Here is a 16308-nt window from a genome sequence, read left to right as displayed (position 1 = left end):
GCCCGCTATTAGAAAAATTCAACATGGGGACTGTATGTAGAAATCTAATTTACTTCAGCAAATACATTTAATCAATTCCACCTTACTATTTTCCTTTTGCTCAGTGTTTGATTACTTTTATGTCACCTATTAGATATAAACTGCTGTTCTTTTTATAATAAGTGGGTGATCTGACAAGACCAATTTCATGTCTCCCATTAGATAAAGTGACATTTCAATCCAGTTCTCTGACAAACTTAGATGAGGATACTGTGTAGTTTGAACACATGCACAAAACAAAGCACTTGTCTTTTCAGCCTTTCCTATCAGAACAAACACTTGGGTAAAACTGAAAATTTCCTATTTGAGATTTATTTAAATAGAGCAATCAATACTTTATTTCACCACTCTCTAAAGGACATAGGAGAACAGAAACAAGTTTTTTTAAAAATCCTTTTTTTTTCCTTCACATTTAGAGCTCAGCTAATTGTTCACTGACAGGGGTTTTGCTCACTAAATAGACAATATTCATGTTTACAGTTCTTTAACAAGATAACATGGGATTAACTGACAGCTTTTTAATTGCTTTCCCCTCCTCCCCCTCATAGCAAATAAACCTTGTTAGAACCATATCTGTTCAGGTAAAAAAAAAAAAAAAAAAAAAAAAAAGAAAGAAAGAAAGAAATAAAAGAAGCTGGCAAATGTTCCTATGTATACATCATCCTCAAAATTAAGATTTAATTCCTATTCCTTTGTGATTTCAGGTTTGCTTTGCAATGTCTGATATTAAAATTCTTCCTGCTGATTTCAAAAGTTCTTGGATCTGGCCTCCAGTCTACATGACATCGTATCAAGGCAACACTGCAGACTTTAAAGATGTTTACATAAGAAAGTATTCAGACTCCACATACAGGAAGTTCCTATTTAGTAGAACTATGCCTACAATGAAGTACTGTGAACACTGTACAAAGTAGTAACCTACTCTACTGTGCACATGTCTTTAGGTCTCTATTTAAAGGCAAAGGCATTTTGGAAGAAAAAAAAAACAACTATTTATTTGTTTATTTTCAATTTGTGTTACAAGTTTAGTGAAGAAAAGGAAAGACAGCACAATAAATGCGATGAGATTTAGAATACTGCATCCTGTTCTGAGCTCCCCAGTTCCAAAAAGACAGGGATCTCCTAGAAGGAGTCCAGTGGAGCACCACAAAGATATAAACGGCCTGGAGCATCTCCCGTATGAGGAAAGGCTGAGTAATCTGGCACTGTTCAGCCTGGGGAAAAAAAGACTGGGAAAGGATCTTATTAATGTTTATATATACCTGAAGGGAGGCGGGAGGCAAATGGATGAGCAAGGCTGTTTTTGGTCATGTGTAGCAACAGGACAAGGAGCAATGGCCTAAAACCTGAACACAGTAAGTTCTGTAACAACATGCATAAGTACTCCTTTACGGTAAGAGTGATGGAGCACTGGAACAGGTTGCCGTGGAGAGGTTACAGAGTCTCCTTCTATGGAGATATTCAAGATCTTGACCCTATTATAGGATACCAGCTTTAGAGAGCAGGTTGGACTTGCTGATCTCTTGAGGTCCCTTCTAACACCTGCACATTCAGTGATTCTGTGAGACGACTCTCTAACTACCAGGTTTGACTCTCCTATCAGCACAGCAATGTAATTCCAGGGAAATTCCACTTAGTCATCTTGGTTACCCCAATGCAAATGAGAAGAAAATTAGATTCTTCTTTTCCAACGAAGTGAGGGGAATAATTACATCACTGTTTCTACACATACTATTATTAAGCCATCAGTAATTCCCAAGTAGACTAAACATTACATGCAATATTGGTATATGTATATTTCTCATTATTTATTGATGGTGATGATCTAAAATATATTTTGCTGCACTTAAATCAATCTATTAGATTTCAATTCTGCCAACTAACATTGCAGAAAAGCTGCTGAAAAAAATAGGAAATACAATTTCTTAATTATACACTATCAGAAAGAAAGCATATTTACTAATTAATAATTAGTTCCTAATGTGGCTATTTAACTATAGTCATCTAAGGTTTTACAGCACAATGCTTGATATGGGCTTTTTTAAGTCAGAAGGAATGACCTACAGGTGCTCTCATAGAAGCTCCAATACAGGCAACAGGGATTACCATAATTACTTTGCCACTCTACAAGTAGTTAATGGGATTACACCCTAAGGCTATCCAATTGCTCAGAGTGCTCAATGCAAATTTTCTGAAAGAATCTGGATAAACACAAGTGCTTTAATGATATGCTTCATAATTTCATCTACTGCACCACCAAAGGAGCACTAATAAATTAAAGCACCCTAAATCAAAGAAATTGAGAACACTTAACTACTTTGGTTTTCTGTATCTCCTGTCACGAATGCAGTCAATCTTTTATCTGTCTCATTCACCCTTATTTATCCCTCTGGTTTGCAATGCTGGAAAGTCTGAAAGATGCCTTATCATTCTTGGTAGGGTGCATACATTTCTTCTTTCTTTCCTAAATTCTATATATCTCTTGCATCTTCTACTAGTGACTAATTACTCTCCAAGCTAACTAACCCATAATCCAAGCTTCTTTTTCACCAATAAACTAAAAAAAAATCCTAATCCTACATTTATTTTATAAACACCGTTCTAGAGATCCCATCTTTCCATTATTCCACTCCCCATTTTTTTCTTAAGTATCTTCCCCCAAGTTTTATTTAATTGAAAAAACTCAAGCATACCTACAGCCTAACCATTAGCCTTCCTACTTTTCCCCCGTGAGAATTCTACTGTCCTCTTCTCTGCCTCACTTTCATTTTTCTTTTGTAACTTTTAAGGTTGATTATTTACTGTTCCTGCTGTTCTTCAAACTTCTCCTTTAATGCTTCTTTCTTGTATACTTACGTATACTTTCTATATTGTCTTCAGAGACAAGATCTATGGTACATTTTCAGATATATAACACTTATTCCATACTTCGCTTATCAACCTACATATAAATTACCTGAACAAAATCAGAAATAATTTGGGAAAAGGATCATATCATTTAAAAGGTCTGAAAAATTATACACTTCTATTAGCATGCAAAATTATTAAAGAGGTAGGGGAAATAAAGGAGTGAATCCAAGATCAATTAATAATAAAGCTCCTTACACGGTCTACTTTTTGTGAGGAGAACCATCCTGAAGTATGTGCTGATTCTTTACTTATAAGACTGTATCATAAGAAATGTATCTTAAATCAAAAGATAAAACCTATAGCAGAATTTGGAAAGCATAGTATCAAAAATACTACACAAGAATTAGATTCTTACTTGTGTTACTCCTTCACCTATACACTTCTTTAATATCATTAGAACAGTTATATGTTCTTATAGCTGTAGAGCCAAAAGAAAAGAATCCTATTCAACAAGGGACATGGTTTCTAAAGTGAGAGAATGCATAGTAGATGCAACTGTGTCCTTCCTAATTCATAGTGGAAAAATCCAGACCTTCAGTGGATTTAATTTCTGTCCTTGCCAACTTGGATCAAATTGTTGTCAGGAAGAGAAAAAGGCCTTCATCTCACTTTTTCTTTTTTAGGCCCAGAACTGACCAGAAAGGGAAGACATAGCACAGTAATGTGGCTCACCAAATTTGGTCCTAGAAAATATCTTTCTTTTTGCCCTAAAAGAACAAAAATAGCACTACATTCCTCCAAAATATTAGTGTAATGAAACAACCAAAATCAATTAATATTAAGATATTGTTTTAGCACCATTTTCTACAAGAAGGACATCCTTATGCCCATTTTATTCACACATAAGAGTTTCCTGATGTTTTTAAAAAATCTCTCTCCATATGTTGGAAAATGCTTTCTTTCACTGTAAAGTTTTCAGATTTTGAACTAAGTATAGTTTTTTAAATGTTATCTCCACCATGGAAGTAAATAGCCAGTATTAGATTCATATCTTCGAAAAAGTCTTATGCTCTGAAAACCAGAAATGCTGTCTGTACACTACATTTGAGAGAAATATTTAAATGAACAATCCTCAACTAACCAGTTAGCTCTGGTTTCTTCTGTCATTTCCTTGCTACAGCGGGATAAACTCCTACAATTTACATGAACAGCCTATCTATTGAACCTTTTATCAGTTGTAAGGAACTATGGGTGACATCCTTAGTAAACTAGCAATTGCAGGTCCTCATTCAATACTCCAGCCACAAAATAGTGATCTGATTGTGAAATACCTTTCACTATTAGTTCTGCATAGTTCGATACTCCAACCCCTCCTTCTGTTCGAATCATGCAGCGATAGTTGCCAGCATCCCGCTTCGTGGCATTTACCACATTAAAAAGAGCTACAAATCGTCGAACATTGAACACTTTTATGTTCTTCAAAGGTGCATCCCTCACGTAAATACCCTAGGCAAAGAAACAAAAGTAAAAAATATTGTTAGTCACACTTAAAATAAAAAAAAAAAAACACAATGCAAAAAAAAAAAAACCTGAAAAACAATTCTATTTCTCTTAAGCTTCCCAAGAGAGGAGGAAAGGTGAAGGCAGAAGACTGCACTATTACTTTTACAGATGTTTACACCGCGTGAGATGCTATTGCCTTCCCATGTGAGTTAAAACATTCATCATCAGTGGGCAACCACTCATGTGGAACAGCTGCTTTCAACTCTTTATAGATTAGCTAATAGAAAAATTGGAGAGCAGTGTAACATTTTACTTGCTTGGCTTACCTTACACAAGTACTTAAAGTTCATTGGTTTTTGCTTTGTTTTGTTTTTCCTAAAGAAGCATAAAACAGCATACACAGTCTCTATTTTCTACTCTCCTCCACATCTGCTATTCAGCTTACGAATTTGGCACAGCATGGAAATCCAAGTGTGTGGTTGTCATATAACAGAACCTACACCTGGGATTATCAGCGAGTCAGGTGGAAGAGACTTGCCAGGTGAATGATTAGCAAGGCTGAAGTTTCTCAATTTCCCAGTTTCTCAGCACAGCACTGGAAATTGGGCAATTTCTACTCCAGTGGAACATCTTGCTCTCAATTCAACATCTTGCAAGCACAGAACAAGAAAATTATCTACAGAAAGCTGAGGAGCACTAGGCCCCTAAATCCTGGCCTGCTGTGTCCTGTCATCCAGTGCATGTCTGGAAGAGGAAAAGAGAAGGGAGTAGATGGAAAAGGACAGAGGTGATGTCTTGCCACATCCTCTGACATGAAGCTGAGAGACAGCTCTTACATCCTCACCACAGCTCATGCTCTAGCGGGCCACAAAATAGTCTGGATCCACTAGGAATGGTCAAAGAAACTTCAGAAAATGTAATAACCTAATTATTACAGATGGTTAAAAAAATTATTCACAAAATCTACTTAAAACAGTTATTCAAATGTGTACTTTCCACACAAACATAAACTTTTCAATAAATTGAAGCCTACTGCCATTATTAAAGCATTATAAGAAACTGTGGAAAACCCCAACAAGCACCTCCCCAGAGATGTTATTTTTGAGAAGGCATATGCAACCTTATGGTATTTAATATACCAATTATTTTTGGTAGTTTTCCTGAATTCAGGAACTTCAGGCAGGGCAAGGATCCTGCTAGCTTCCATAAACCATCAACACAATTGGTGATGTCTGTTTCTCTGCCTTGGAATTTATAGTTTATCCAACAGAATTTAAGACCTATATAGGAAACACTGACTTCAATTTGTTATGGCCTTCACTTGTCAGCATACTGCATGTAACCTTAAAGCACCAGGTAAAACCAGAGAGCTACAAGAAATAGTTGCAGTAAATTAAACGTATCCATAATCACAAAACCAAGTCAAACTTAATCATGCATTGGTGCCAAAGCAGCAGGATAATTAATCATAAGAACTGTTTGCATTCTCTTAACACCATAAGACAAGAATTATTTCCTCTTAAAAAATAAACATGGGTGACACATAGCTTATTAAAAAGAAAAAAGAACACCTATAGGATGCCCAAAGAATGTACTGCCATGCCTTAAAATTTACTCAAGTTATTACCTGACAATTGCTTTAGATTACTGCCAGCTACTAGAATTCCAACTTGCAGATAAACTGACTGCTCTGACATGGTATACATCGAAAACAAAACTTTGAAAGAAGCATCCAAAACAACTGTTGCAAAATTACTGTTTTTAATGATTTTGCCACTGTATTATCATTCAAGCAAAAATGGTAGGAAGTAGCAGGATGCAAGATGAATAGGCTGTGTATGTTTGTGGAGAATTAAGATTATTTAAAGTCATATATATTTTTAAATTCTTAAAACAATGACTGATTAGTCCTAACTATCAGAGCTGCTAAGCAGTCACAGATCATTGCTTTAAAGAGCGTTTCTGCATTTCTCAGACTTCAGACTCGTGCTTATGTTGTATCTACACATGATAGCTTTTTCCTTTCTCTATTTGCAACATCAGGAAGCTCTGCATGGGCTATGGCCTCCTGCCAAGAAATCTGTAAATAACTCTCTAGGAAACAACTTGCCATCACACATAGATTAATTCTAGCACCTACACTAGCTCAGCTGATTTTAAATGCTAACAAGAAGCTCCGCATTCCAGCTGCAGTGCACACCTACCCCTCATGTAGGGCTTCTATAGCCAGAATTTAACAGGATCCTCACAAGTTACAACACAAATGAAGAACTGAACAAATATTTTAAGATTGAGAATAATAGAATCATAGCATTGCTCAGGCTGGAAAAGACCTTCAAGATCATCAACTCCTACTGTAACCACACAATGCTACCCTAAATTTAGGTACCCCAATTTAGTTCTTGCTGTCCTTTTACTTACCTGACAAAGGCTATACGATGCTGTTAAAGGGAGGCAAAGTGAAAAGACTAGGCAATGCCACAAGGCAAGATATTCTCTGTCTTGTTCTGGAAGAGCCAAGCACATGAAGAGAGGAGACCAAGGAAAAGTGTGTCGCATTCCCACTCCCTGCTAGCAGTTTCCTGTCATAAACCTATTAGAACCTCCCATTGCCTGCTACAGATCCTTACCTACACAGCCTAATCTCTTTCACCTTCCGTTTATTCCCAAGCATACCAATCTCACCTGATTTCAAGTATCTTAACTGCTGTTCTAAAACAGCAGACATCTTAATCAAATGGATGTGCTACACACCATATCCACTCACATCTCAATAATTTTGACCGAAAAACAGAGAAGCCTTAGCTTGTTTCACAGAGATGCATCATTTTGTTCAAATAATGAAGTTGCATGAGCACTAAAGAGAACTCAGCTTGGCTTCAAAGAAGATTTGAGGCTTTTTGTCCCCCGCTGGAATTCACATATGAAACAGATCATTATGGGTGCCTTCAAAATTCAAGAAGGAGTTTCATAATAGAAAGCCTTTATTATAATTATTACAACACACCTGCAAAGTATACGTATATTAGTATAAATAAAGATCATGACTGACTTCGCCTAAATGTTACAAACTCACAAAGTGCAATGTGTCTAATGATATATTAGAACTCTAGCAATCCTACAGAAATCACCAGTATGACATTCCTTACCAGAGCTCAAAGGAAAAAAAAGATTTTTTTTTCCAATAGTCTTTCTGTGAAAAATATATTTCCAAGGAAAAAGTAGTGTTTGAAATAGAGAGAGACTAAAAAACATAATTTGTTTACTTTCCACAAGAAATATAGCTCAGGAGAGCATGCCTTTCCTCTCTTCAGCAAATGAGAATAGTCACTTAACTGATATAAGCCCAAGCATAAATTAATGGTAGTCAAAGTAATAAATTCAAGCATAAGAAGAGTTCAATTCACAGCCAATGAGAAAATAAAAATGAAAAGAGTTAAACACAAAATATATAGGAAAGAAAAACCGAACTAAACCTACAAAGCCCTTCCAAAACCAGTTATTTCAGCAACTGCTAAATGCAATAAAGAGCATTTCTTCAGAATCAGTCTTATTTACCATTTCACAAACAAATACAGAAATGTTTCTACTTTAACTGCATCCATACAGCCAGTTTCTCTTTCTTTTTTTTGTGATTCAGTCCTCCTCTCTGACTCACTGCATAGCATCTTCAGGAAGCTGCACAGCTATGACAGTGGGTACCTTTATGGGAGAGTGCATGAACCATATTTCTTTTTCTGTATTAACATATCCCTTTAAGCATACTGTATGATAAACAAGAAGTGCTTTCTCCATGCAAATTGTGAACGGCTATTTCAGAATACCTAAAAATAACATATTAATACCAAATGAACATTTCTTTACTGAATATATTAGAAGACATTTAAAAATTTATTATATTTAGTAGCATTCACAAAAATGATTTTTAAACTCAAATGCAAAACTTGGAAGTTTCACAAATAAAGGAGACCATTTATGTGGTCAATTATCTATTGCTTTAACCATAAAAAGCTTCAATCTCAGCTCTTTTTAGATAGATGCAGAAATTGACTGAATTGCAAATTAATAATCTTTATGTGAGAGTCCTCACAAATACATCATATCTTCATGAAAATAAACAAAAACCAACAGGTAATTGTAATCTACTAGTCTCAGTGCAGAAAATAGTTTCATGATTTTCAATGAAACATGATAGCATTGTATATTAAAGACCATCTAAACAAACCATCAGAGCAACTTTGTAGGGTCTTTCTGGTTTTTGTTCTTTGTGCTACTGTTTCCTATTAAATTCAGCTCACCAGGATAAATACAGTTCTTTTTACTTTGCTCAATAGTTCTGTCGTGCCATGTGAAAGACTGAGGCTTCAATGCACATTAAGCCTGCTGGCTCCTTCTGCCTCTGGGACCTGGAAAACTGCATGAACAGGACGTTTCTTTTGAAAGAGAAAACTGCCTTAATCATTTAATCCTAGGCCTGTTTGGAGTACAAAGGCTGCATCCCTAAGGCAGACCTACCTAACAGCACAGAAGAATTTTGACTGCAAAAAAATGGACCGCAAAATGCTGAGATCCAAAAATGAACATAACAGATTCCCCCGGTTGCTGAGAAACCTCTGTTTTCAAATGTTCGGAGAATGCTTCACCAAAACAAAAAACAACTAAACAAAGCCAAACAAAAATGAATCAAGAATGCCATTTATGCAAAACAATGTATATGATTAATTGGTGAGTCACTGGTAAGAATACATTTTCTATTAAGTAATATGTAATTTAACATACAGGTATTCTGAAAAAATCTTAATTTAATCTTGGGATATAAACAGCTCGAAAATTCATTCTTCTAGTACCACTATATTAAATTCATCCAGAGACAGCAAAAAAACACCCTAAAAATGCACATTATTTTTCCTTTCTAGGTAAGCTAGAGTGAAAAGAAATAGGCTGATGGTTATTTAAATTAGACTTACAGTCTCATTTAGGCAATGAACTGACACTAAGTCTTCTAAATGAACAGCAATTTAGTAGCAACAAGATATATATTAAAGCTTTCAGAAATAGTTTTAAAAAAATGCAGCAGTAATTCAAAGGGATTGAAGTTCTGGGATCTTATATCCATCACTACCACTGCATTAATCATTCTCAAAGAGTGTTTCAACAATTTTGCCAGAAGAGACTTAAAAGGAAGCATCGGTCAGTTACCCTCTGTTCATACAGGTAGATTAAGCAGTTTTTCATACATTTATTAAAAGAAAGGGTTTGCATTATCCACTTTCAAATATGCACATTTATAAAATCCTGATTAGAGTTATGCCGGTGGGATCTCAAATAACATCAGCAGTGCCAGAAATAATTTGGTTTAAAACACGTATTAAATCTAAATCAAATAGCAATTAATACCTCAACAAAATTGCTTCACAGAGTTCATATTTTTCATTCTAATAATTTCGATAGTTGACTTTACCTCTGAATTTCCAGAATTACTTTCATAACCAAGACAACTGCTTGTCAGTCTAGATTATAACCAGTGCAGATCCTGTGATTATCCAGCATTTATTCTATCTGTATAAGTTAACAAGTGTATTTCATTCAAGTAATGAGGCCATGCTGGAAAAAAGATGATTATTGCCCTGTTTGGAATTGCTCTACTGTGAGCCAGAACTGCACTCTGTATGAGTAACTCATGGGCATTCAAGCAAAATGCTATTGTTCTGCCGTTCAGGAAAGATTTCAGGATTCAATATTTTTATGTTTGATTACTTATCCATTTCTTCAAATGACATAGCTCCACATAAATCTCTATTTCTTATGACTAAACCTAAATGACTGTTGTAGCTACAAGGTAAAATTGTAAAATATACTGAAGCTACACATCAAGTAGACACATTATTAAATATCAAGCAGCACTATCTATTTGAAGATACAATTAAACATGCAGAAAGTAAACAAAGACATTATTCTATTTTCTGGAGCCACTAAACTTCACTGTAATTTACCCAAGGCAGATACTCAGTACTTACATAATGAATTTCTTCTGTTTCATTCTGACAGAAGCAGATCTCTTATTACTACACAGAGGTTTTCAAAAGGAAAAAAAAAGAAAAAAACACCAACAAAACTGCTAATTTTATATTTTTTACATGAAATGCAAGACTGATTGAGAAATGTTAGTATTCTCTAACAATTTTCCAGTGCTCACAAACATGTAAAAATCTCAAACCTTCTTTCCATTCATCTTTAATGGCACACAACAGAATCCAAAATCATTTGTACAGAATTATGTTCTCAGAAACATCTGGAGAAAACAGAGCACTAGAAAATCTCTCTCTAAAGGATAAGTTTGTTTCATAAAGAAATTATGGCAACTATCCAAGCATATGCTAAGCATTTTGCTGAACCCATAGTTCTATTTATTAGATCATTTAATCTCACTCTGTATCTTAATTCTTTGAAACACTAAACAGTAAGTACTCATCATGCTTTTTCCTGTATTATAAAGCTACAAGAGCTAGGATGAACACCTTGCTTAAAAAAAAAAAATAATAAATGAAGACTATATAAGTGATTTTCAATACTTTGGCTTAGAATTCTGCAGATGCCAGGCACAGGCATATGGAGGGTCTGGGAAAGAGGAGAGCAATGAGGAGAAAGTGAGAAAGGAAAGATCATTAGCATAATTTTCATTTCTACATATGATGGAGAGTGATGTAGGCATTTGTCTGCCTTTTCTCTCAGTTATATAACAGAACAGGTTAAAAAAAAAAAACACAGAAACAACAATTATCTTTATGAAAAGTGTTGGCTTGTTTGGAAAGGAAAAAGGCACGTAAAGAAAGTCTATCATCCAAGTTTGGGAGACAACTTCAAGTTAAAATCTTTGAAAGTTTTAAACAGCCAGAATAACAGTCAAAACTCATTGATGAGTCCTACAAAGTAGCCAAGGAGAACATGCATTTCATGACAAGAAGCTACACCCTGCTCAGGGTGGAAGAGCTGCCTTTTTGGAGTGTGAGGAGGTAAGAGATGTACATCAATGGGCAAAGTATACCTCTCAACAGTGAGGACAGTCATAGCAGTAATAATAACCAATGCACACATTGGTTTATGCAGAAGAGCAACTCACGTAGAGGGGACTGGTTGGAGGTGTTTAATTACTAAGTCAGTCCCATAGTTCAACAACCACCCCCCTAACAGACATTCTCCAATGCTCTGTTTCCCTTCCTATCATCTTTCCTTTGGGTTTAATTTAATTTAGTCTTTACTTCAGTTCTCTTTGCCTCAAACGAGCTTAAACTGCCCTTGGTCTTAAAAAAGAAGCCTCCATATAGCTCCAATTTGAACACTATGCCTCCCAGCAGGAAGTCTGTACATTTTAACTGCAGTACTCATTGTAAAGGTCACTGCTTCTTTCTCCCAAAGGTCCAAGAGCATAGCACAGAAAGCTGATTGAATTTAGTTCATCAGTTGCCTGACTTGTACATGTCCCTAAGCGATTCTTCTGCTGCTGAACAGCACTTCAGATCAAGACAGTCTTCAGGGTCCAGCAACAGGCATTCCTAACACTGCTGAGATGCAAGTTGAATGTTACCTGCCCCAAGTGGCACAGGTCAGCTGTTTCATTATCTCAGGTCTGCCAATCACCATTTACTATATTATTTTACACTCCAGAAAAACTAGAACATTAATGCATCACAGCAAGGCTCTTGAAAAAGAGAACACTATTTTGGTCCCTTCATTTCCAATTCAGACAAGAATATCAATGTTTGAGTACTGAAGTTAATCCCAAAGTAACTTTTCTTATATTTTACTTTACCAAATGAAAATATGTGCACAGACGGATTGAGATAGAGAAGAGGGAAGGACTTGTGCATCCCTTCTAGTTTGCATATGTCCATCGACCTCTTTTGGTCACAGGAGATTACTAAACAGAGGATTACAGGCTTGGATAATTTTTTTTTCTTGGTGATAAAACGGCTATTTTCAAGACAGAAAAAAAAAAAAAAAACAACTTATGTTACAAGTCTTCAGATCCCTTACTCCATATATAAGCAGCAAACATTTAATACACTCTTTCCCTTTATCCCTGATCTTCCCATTTCTAAGCCATTTTTAACTGTGCCCATATGTTTCTCATATGGGGGAGCCCAGAACTGTACCCAGTGTCCTAGATGGTCTTTCCAGAGACCATATTCATATTCTGTCATTTACAGAACTTTTTGTGTCATATATACTAAGATTACAACACAATTAATGAAAAGTAAATAAATTAGAAATGATTAATGGTAACTAATAGAAAAAGAAAAAGATACTGGAAGCAAGAAAGCCACTAAACATACACTGTACTCAAAAGGGGAACACAAAGAAATTTAACAGAAACTGGAAACGATATTAAATGATTACTGGAATCTAAAAAAAGTTTGGCTTTCATTTATGTAGTAAGGCCCTCTTCTCTCCTTCCTACAGGGCACTAATTTTCACTATAACAGTAAAGTCATCTTTGTGGATAACAGGAAAAAACAAACCAGCATGCACATACATCAGGATACATGACAAAATCTTTAGTTTCTACAAGTTGCTGAAACTCTTCTCAAATCAATGGACTTATGAATATTTGCTATGCACAAAGTAGTTTATCAGTCTTAGGAGAGGAAGTTGGAAAAGAGACTTCCTGTACTCCCATAGTACACAAAAGCACCTAGAGATTAGAATCAAACTCTTCATCTAATTTCTGAACATCTTCTATTTGCTCAATTTGGGTTACAAGTTCCATCTTTTCGCATAAATAAGTTGTTAGTAAGTGTAGATTATTTATTTTTAATAGGTAAAATCCTGCTTCATACTAGCACTTCTTAGTACTAGGAAAAGGTTTGAAATGTTTTTTCTCAAGTGTTTCCACATTTACTCGTGAAAATGACAATTAACAAAAACCTCAGAAAGTTCATGCTCTAACAGGAAATTCTTATAAAACTCAAGGACATGGATTCAATTCTTGGGATATTTTATGAGACTTACATAACCAAGCAGAGGCTGTTGTACAGACGCCCATAATACTTTGAATATTCTACATCATTTTCATATTTTGCCAGGAGTTGGTTCTTGCATTGATTCTACATCTTCACAAGGCTGTTTTTGATACCACCCAGATGTGTGCATGTATGTGTATGTATTTTTAAGGAAATAATTTGTTTTCTAGAACTTTTTCTCATTCAGAATTTCTATTTCCTGTTGAATAAATAATGCATTCAGATTTTGCAGTTTTTTACAAAGAGGAATACAATTTTTCATCCTCTTCATACCTTCAGAAGATTATCTGAAATAAATGATAAATTGAAAGACAGCTTTCAGGAGAGAGAAGAAATATCAAATCCCGTATTAACAGGTAATAAACTGTACACATAACAGAAGACTTGCCACAGTGGTCACACTGTTCTTTCTTTCTTGGCTGCAAAGACAGTAGCTTCTGTTCTGTACATATAAACCATGGGTTTGAAAGATTTGATCTTCTCCCCTTCAATCAGAGAACATCCATTAGCATCCTGCTTTTGTTAAGTCTGATGCTGTTACTTTTCATAGTTGTGATATACCTACTAAAAGATCCTATCGTTATTTCAAAAAACTTTTACCCTTAGGTCCACATATCTGCAGTACATGTATCTTAATAATATTTTTAAGTAATTATTTGAATTTCAACCATTTTTAGAAGGAGATCAGGAAAACACATGGAAATGATTAATCTCTTTCACCAAATATAGCTTTCCAATGCATTTTTGAGGAACATTCACCCAAGAAAGGCTGTCTACATTAAGTCAAGGTACAGCTGTCTGAAAAGTGTAATTGCCACATGTTTAGTGATGCTGTAACTAACCTTTATGAATTAATACCAAAGAATTTCATGATACCTGGCTGTTACACGAACTGCAGTTCCCCTGAAATGGCACTCTGTATTGCTTTGGGAGCCAGCAGCACACAGAAGCAACTGAATGAACCAGCTGTAAATTAGGACAAAAGGCAGACAGAGAAGTGTGCAGAATAAAGAGAGGAAGTCAGGTCTGAGAAGCTGAGGAACAATTTACGAACAAGACAATTTAAGAACCTGTGTGATGTAATGAATGTGCCTCTGTCAAAGATGTCATTCAAGTCAGTTAAAACTTTTCCCAGGATTCTTCTAACTGTATACTGATATTTCAGATGCCTGATTTAAGTCTTGCAAGTCAACTCCTAGAAGTGCTGATCACGTGCTATTGCAGCTAGCACCAGTAAACACTGAGCGTGGAAGATGCTATGTATTGCCTCATGTGCAGAAGATCAGGTACAGATAGCTCAGACTCTGTTTCCAGAAGTAAGAGGTAAGTTTTGATTTCCCAGTGGCTATGATCCTCAACTACAAAATGAAGATCCTATTATTCCATCTCAAGTATCTTAATATTGTGTCGTTCTAAGATTAGTGGTAAAAATTCCATGAGAACTTGAACAAGACTTTTTAGCATAGATTTGTACAGTATTTAGTATGCAAAGTGAAGTATATGCCAGTAGGAAGCAAACCAAATATTAAGGAACTATTTATACTGTCCACTATAATAAACGAGATGGGAGTTCTATAGAAAAAAAACCATTAGTATGTAGACTAAAAAATGAATGCTCAAGATATTCAAACTTCTAAGGCTGCTGAGGCACAATTTTTCCCACATATAGACCTGAAAATAATTATAATTTGATATTCAATCAGTTTTCATTTTATAATCATTTCAATTTCAGCTACCATTGAGTATAATATTTTGTGTATGTAAATATGCAATATGTGCAAGTTCACACTTCATCCACCTGCAAAGAAGAAAATCTTTATGTGTATATCTTGGGCTGGCAGTGAAAGATATTTACCAGTTTTTAAGTAAACCCACAATTTTTTGAAACTTCGTTCTTATTTTTAAGCTACTATTTAAATTTGTGGCTCAAAGGATTCCAGTAAAAGTAAGAAAATAAATATTGTTCTTTTTTCATTGCGCTAGGCTACCCTCCAGAAGAAGGCTATTTCCAAAACAGCACAGATTATGCAGTGTTTTTTCTTCTGCCAGTTTACTAAACTCTAACTCACAATTTTCCAAGGACAATGCCTCGGCTTCGTGTGTTCTGCATGCTCTTTTTTTTTTTTTTTCTTCAAATTCTAACTTTGGCTTCCACCTACAAACATATCTTTTTTCCTTTCCTAAGGTGTATTTCCATTGCTTTGGATTCCCATCTTGCTTAGTGCCCAGTACTGTATCTTAATGCTAATGTCAACTTACAAAATTTGAAGTTTCTAATAGGAATTAATTTAAGTTAAATAAAAAAAAAGAAAAAGTTTCAGCAATTGCTATAGTCCTTTCAGCAAGACAGCATATGAAATTTTTGCTCACTCAGTGAGTCACTGCATACTGACAATAACCTGTGTTATCCACAGATGTGATAAAGGAAATGTAAGTAGATGGGACACATCTGTTCATTCTAAACATTCCTTCGTTAGTGTCATAACATTTATTTTTTATGGATGTTTATGTTTAGAATGTAAGTTAATGAGGACATGAATTCATAAATATACAATCTAGCCAAGAATCTTATTAACTGGACATTAGTTACAACAACAAAAACAAACTTGTATGATTCTGTCATGTTCTTAAGCCCTTTTCTTCAACTTGAAATGGTATCACTGACAGTAACCACAACTAGTAGTCAAATTATCTAATGAGCCTGAAGTCATAACTCATGCACTATGGTCCACAGCTGCCCAGTAGTACCAGGAAAATTACGGGTTTTTTGCAAAGTGTTGCACAGTGGAATAGGCAAACAAACTTCTGTCTTCTCTTTCCTGAAACAGTAAACACCAATCAGAAGATAAAGACACATATTCCATGTCTCAGGGACCAAATGTGGGCAGAAAACCTG

At 35.3% G+C, this 16308-nt stretch overlaps 1 protein-coding gene across 1 annotated transcript in view; it reads right to left on the bottom strand.

Annotated features, from left to right (window-relative positions):
* PTPRM (protein tyrosine phosphatase receptor type M) overlaps nt 1–16308 on the bottom strand; it is a gene marked incomplete at both ends in the record, with an annotated part of 447044 nt that overhangs the window by 273319 nt on the left and 157417 nt on the right. The window contains one exon of the mRNA XM_079533291.1: nt 4221–4395. Coding sequence (XP_079389417.1) covers nt 4221–4395 — 175 coding nt within the window. The remainder of the gene's footprint in view (nt 1–4220; nt 4396–16308) is intronic.

Source organism: Tetrao urogallus, assembly GCF_951394365.1.
Source record: "Tetrao urogallus genome assembly, chromosome: 3".
NCBI lineage: Eukaryota > Metazoa > Chordata > Aves > Galliformes > Phasianidae > Tetrao > Tetrao urogallus.
The sequence above is the reverse complement of the archived record's forward strand: the minus strand, read 5'-3'. Positions and strand labels throughout refer to the sequence as shown.